A 3,674-nucleotide genomic window follows, 5' to 3' on the forward strand; every position below is an offset into this window, starting at 1 on the left:
GGCTCCGTCTCAAAAAAAAAAAAAAAAAAAAATTTTACCCTTCTTTATTTTGGCTCTTGGTCAATAAAGATGAGATGTTATTTGCTGCTCTATTTACAGCCAGTGGATTATTATCGCCAGCAATATGGTAACAGTCAGACCATTCAGTCGCTCCCTAAAAGATAAAAAATCCATATTAAAACAGAAGTAGCAAACTGTAAACAATAATTATTTCAATCAATTGCCAAAAAACAAAACAATCCAGTGCTTTTCTAAAGTGGCAAAACATTGCATATTATCAACTGTGCTCTTCCCTTTGCTAAAAGCAGGGTCTCTGCTTAGAGAAAGCAGGGTCAACCTGCTCAACACCTACCTTCCTTTTGAGACCCTGCTCAAATGTCATGTCCTCTCTTAACATCAACCCTAACTCTCCAAGCTGCCTCTCTCATCTTCCCCTCCCAAACCACTACACACATACATACCCCTGCCACTGGGCTTGTTCTATTTTATTTTTTTTAGTTTTTGTAATTTTTGGCTGGGGGGGGTCAGGTTTGAACCTGCCACCTCTGGCATATGGGGCTGGCACACTACTCCTTGAGCCACAGGCGCCACCCTCGCTTGTTCTATTTTTAATAATTTATATCCCTGTGTGCCTCCCAACTAATCTGGGAGCTCCTGGAGAACAGATCTAGTATTTTATTCTATCTCTCACCTAGCAGTGTCTGGCATACTAAGTAAATCCTAAATAAACATGTTATAAAGAAAATTAACCAATTACGGGTCAGCACCTATAGCACAGTGGTTATGGTGCCAGCCACATGCACCAAGACTGGCAGATTAGGACCCGGCCGGACCAGCCAAACAACAATGACAACTGCAACAACAACAAAAAATAAATAGCGGGGAATTGTGGTAGGCACCTGTAGTCCCAGCTACTCAGGAGGCTGAGGCAAGAGAATTGCTTAAGCCCAACAGTTTGAGGTTGCTGTGATCTATCCAGGGCAACAAAGTAAGACTGTCTCAAAAAAAAAAAAAAAAAAAAAACTAATCATATCAAACTAACTAAACCTATACCTTTTTGTGGTTGTAGGAATTTATGTAACTTGATATATTAGCCTATTTGAGAATTTCAAAATGCAATTTCCCTTGTATCATGGGGTTCTGAATGCTAACTACCATATCAGTAAAAGGATTTTCTAACTTTAATCCAAAAACATGACTGGAATATAAATACAAAGCTGTCACATACCATTTGTGGGATGCTGTGACATGTGACCCCAGGCCTGAATAAAGTTCCATCCAGATTAACTGAGGTTTGTGATATGAAAGCAGAGAAACTTTCTGCCTCTGCTTAGGGATGAGAGGCAAATACCTCTCCCTTTGTAAATAGTAATACACCCCTGAACCATGATTATATAGCACTTTCATGTCTTCTGCCCAGACACTTAAGGATGATGACATACTCCTGTCTATAATCCTGTAATGACTTCAAACAAAAGCAAAATTGAAATATGCCAGAATTTACAGTGGGTGGGTTTACAGAAAGAACTAACAAGAGTTTGATAAAAGCCTCAGTAATTCTGAATCCCCTAACTTTTTTAAAAAACTATTTGCATTTTCAGCATCAATAAGAGTTGGGGTTTTTTTACAGTACTCCCAAGTTTGAAAAAAATATTCTAGGGTGAGTGTAGTGGCTCAGGCCTGTAATCCTTGTACTCTGGGAGGCTGAGGCAGAAGGAATGCTTATGGCCAGGAGCTAGAGACCAGCCTGAGAAAGAGCAGACCCTGTCTCTACAAAAAATAGAAAAATTAGGTGGGGAGATGTGTCTATAGTCCCAGCTACTTAGGGGGCTGAGGCAGAAAGATCTCTCTCTTTTTTTTTTTTTGAGACAGAGTGTCACTATGTCACCTTTGGTAGAGTACCACGGCACCATAGCTCACAGAAACCTCAAACTCTTGGGCTTAAGAGATTCTCTTGCCTCAGCCTCCCAAGTAGCTAGGACCACAGGCGCCCACCACAACACCCACCTGTACTTTTGTTGCAGCTGTCACTGTTGTTACCAGACACAGGCTGGGCTCAAACCCACCAGCTTCACTATATGTGGCTGGCACCCTACTCACTGAGCTACCGGCACTAAGCTAAAAGGATGAGTTCAGGAGTTCAAGGCTGCTATGAGCTACAATGATGCCATTATACTCTAGTCCTGGTGACAAGAGTGAGACCCTATCTCAAAAAAAGAAAAAAGGGGCTTGGCATCCGTAGCTTAGTGAGTAGGGTGATGGCGACATACACTGAGGCTGGCAGGTTTGAGCCCAGCCTGGCTGGGCCTGCTAAACAATGACAACTGCAACAAAAAAGCAGCCAGGGCGTTGTGGTGGGTGCCTGTAGTCCCAGCTACTTGGGAGGCTGAGGCAAGAGAATCTCTTAAGCCCAAGAGTTTGAGGTTGCTGTGAGCTGTGATGCTACAGCACTACTGAGAGCGACATAGTGAGACTCTGTCTCAAAGTGTTTTATACTTTGGTGAACAAATCTGTGTATATATATCCTATCAATTCCTTTCATAATTTTATTCATTTTGAACATGTATTAATTTAGACTTTCCTACACTGACAACCTCATGACTAATCTTAAGTAGAAATGGCTCAAGTTTTTAGCGGGGGTGGCCTTCTTTTTGACTCCACTCTCAAGCTGTGTTGTGTATTTCTAAGGTCACATGTGGTGACCTTACCTGTTATTTCATACATGTATTATGGTCTAATGTTGGAAAACAACACTGCTTTGTTCCCAAAATCCTTTTAAACACAAGTGAGTTTCCTCTGTGTGAGTCTCTCTTTTTTTGGCCAGGGCAGGGTTTGAATCTGCCACCTCTGGTATATGGGGCCGGCGCCCTGCTCCTTAAGCCACAGGCACTACCCTCTCTCTCTCTCTTTTTTTTCTTTTTGGGACAGTTTCACCTGGTCATCCTTGATAGAGTGCCATAGTGTTGTATCTCACAACAATCTCAAACTCTTGGGATCAAGTAATTCTCTTTCCTCGGCCTCTCAAGTTGCTGGGACTATATGTGCCTGCCACAATACCCAGCTATTTTTAGAGACAGGGTCTCGCTCTGGCTCATGCTGGTCTGCAACTTCTGAGCTCAAGCAATCCAGCCACCTTGGCCTCCCAGAGTGCTAGGATCACAGGCATGAGCCACCTCCCTGAGCCACTGTGTAAATTAATCTTTAGCCAGATTAATTTACACTAGCGGTCACTAGCCTAGCCAAACATGGTAGGTACACAAGAGTTGTTCTTGGATTTTAACTCCCAGATCGCAGATATCATTTCTAATTATGGTTTGGATTATTTTTCCCTCTGTGAGTTGGATTTTCTCATCTGTCCAATTTCTGCCCACTCCTAAGATCTAAAGTACCTCCCCACAGTGTATTCCAATTGGCTTTCAGTATACGACATGCAAGAACTTGACTATGTTTTAACACAAATATAAATGATTTTACTGGAAGCTCCCTTGTCCAAATTGTTTTTAACATATAGATGATACTATTCTCCCTGAATCAGTATCTACTGTTAAATATCATCCATTTAGAAAATGCCTTTCCATGTCCTGCTTTGCTTTAAGCAGTTTTCATGAGTCCTCTCAATATCACAGAAATTTTGAAAACTGTTTAAGAGCATTTGGTATGTAAACTTGTCAGAC

The 3,674-nt window shown here is 41.8% G+C and overlaps 1 protein-coding gene across 1 annotated transcript in view; it reads right to left on the reverse strand.

The window, feature by feature from the left end:
• Nucleotides 1-3,674, reverse strand: part of THUMPD3 (THUMP domain containing 3) — a gene marked incomplete at its 5' end in the record, with an annotated part of 32,612 nt that overhangs the window by 4,509 nt on the left and 24,429 nt on the right. The window contains one exon of the mRNA XM_023510656.1: nt 39-154. Coding sequence (XP_023366424.1) covers nt 39-154 — 116 coding nt within the window. The remainder of the gene's footprint in view (nt 1-38; nt 155-3,674) is intronic.

The sequence above is a fragment of the Otolemur garnettii genome, unplaced genomic scaffold, assembly GCF_000181295.1.
Source record: "Otolemur garnettii isolate 467f Iridium unplaced genomic scaffold, OtoGar3 scaffold00015, whole genome shotgun sequence".
In the NCBI taxonomy this organism is placed as follows: Eukaryota; Metazoa; Chordata; class Mammalia; order Primates; family Galagidae; genus Otolemur; species Otolemur garnettii.